This window comes from Malania oleifera, chromosome 7 (genome assembly GCF_029873635.1).
Source record: "Malania oleifera isolate guangnan ecotype guangnan chromosome 7, ASM2987363v1, whole genome shotgun sequence".
NCBI lineage: Eukaryota > Viridiplantae > Streptophyta > Magnoliopsida > Santalales > Ximeniaceae > Malania > Malania oleifera.
In genome coordinates, this window is record NC_080423.1 from 40,695,983 (window position 1) to 40,697,490 (window position 1,508).

The 1,508-nt window shown below is 43.1% G+C and overlaps 1 protein-coding gene across 1 annotated transcript; it reads right to left on the reverse strand.

Annotated features, from left to right (window-relative positions):
- Nucleotides 1-587: 587 nt before the first annotated feature.
- LOC131160817 (uncharacterized) lies at nt 588-1,304 on the reverse strand. The gene is made up of 2 exons (XM_058116697.1): nt 915-1,304; nt 588-815 (listed from the first exon to the last, which is right to left on the reverse strand). The coding sequence occupies exons 1-2, from the start codon at nt 1,302-1,304 to the stop codon at nt 588-590; spliced, it is 618 nt and encodes a 205-aa protein (XP_057972680.1).
- Nucleotides 1,305-1,508: the final 204 nt, after the last annotated feature.

A 1,508-nucleotide genomic window follows, 5' to 3' on the forward strand; every position in this document is an offset into this window, starting at 1 on the left:
TCAGCTGGTAATATTTTGTCCTGAATGGCCACTGGATAGTTTTTAAGTACCCTTCCACCTCTCACTATTGATCCAGTTGGTGTGGCTACTAAAAAATTTATATATAACAACTATGTTTCAACTCCAATTGATTTGACATACTCGAATGACGTAAACGAATGGGTGGCACTTGAGTCAAATAAAATAACAGCTTTATATGATAAAACAATAATCATACCTGTCACAACGTCACCTATAGCCTCAACGTCTCCCAGCGTCAGCGCATAACCTCTCGTCGGAGCTGTGTTTCTCAGCTGGCCTCCTCAGGGTGCCTGATAACCTCTTCGGAATGGTTTGGGAGCTGGTGTGTAGGTAGGTGGTCCCTGACAAGATAGAGCCGTATGACCAGGTCTCTTACCCCGATAGTAGACGTTCTCTCCCAACCGTCATTCTCCCATATGTCTTCGGCCACACTTAGGGCAAATGGGATATATCTGCTCACCCTGAAAACCACGGTGTCCCATCATCTACCTTTGGCCTCCACTGTACCAGTCTCCCCTCCACAGGCCCTGACTAGAACTCGCCTGAAATCACCGACGCCTCTTCCTCTAGCTCGATGTTCCCATATCCCTCTGATTGCTCTCCTTTACTATTGTGGCCCTATCAACTAATTTGGAAAAATCTTGCATCTTTAGTACTACCACCTGTCTATGGATGTCATGCCTCAAACCCCTCTCAAACATTCTCGCCTTCTTCAACTTATCTGGAACGATGTAGGGAGCAAAGTGTGACAACTTGATAAACTTTGTTGCATATTGTTGAACTGTCAGTTGCCCCTGTCTCAGATTTAGAAATAATGCTATCTTAGACTCTCTAACAGTAGGAGGAAAATAACGATAAAAGAACATTTCCTTGAATCAGTTCCAAGACATGACCACTGGTATGGGTCTCTGTTCCTCAAGCAATTTCACGGTTGTCCACCACCTCTCAGTCGCAACTGTCAACTTATATGTAACATATAGAACCCTTTGTTCATCGGTACAATAAAGGACCATTAGTATTTTCTTAATCTCCTGCATCCAGTTTTTGGCAACTTTAGGATTAGCTCCTCCTGAAAACACCGGAGGATTCATTTTAGAAAAATTCTCTATGGTGTAGCCCTGGTTTGCTGTTGGTCCTCCCTGCTCCCTAGAGCTCTGTGCAATCTTAGCTATAACGTGCCGAGCTACACTACGTAGAACTACATCTGAATCACCGCCACCAGTAGTAGAGGGTTCTGCCCCATCATCACCACTAGCGTGGGCACTGCAACCCCCAGGCTTCATCTTGAAAAGAAGATAAACATAGTCTGAGGACCCTGTTTGCATAACATAACTAACATATTTATCTAATAGAAATCTCATATCATCAATTTAATCTAACAACCTTATTCTCAATTTAAGATTCAGTCTAGCAATTGAGAAACATTACTCGACAATAGTTTACCATGGCTTTCTAGAAATCGTCACCCCATGAAAGACAATTAAACC

Bases quoted from the DNA above. Each gene is read 5' to 3' on its own strand.
- LOC131160817 (XM_058116697.1), bottom strand. From the start codon at position 1,304: ATGAAGCCTGGGGGTTGCAGTGCCCACGCTAGTGGTGATGATGGGGCA. The intron at 816-914 runs GTCATGTCTTGG...AATCTGAGACAG, and splicing joins AACAGAGACCCATACCAGTG to GGGCAACTGACAGTTCAACA.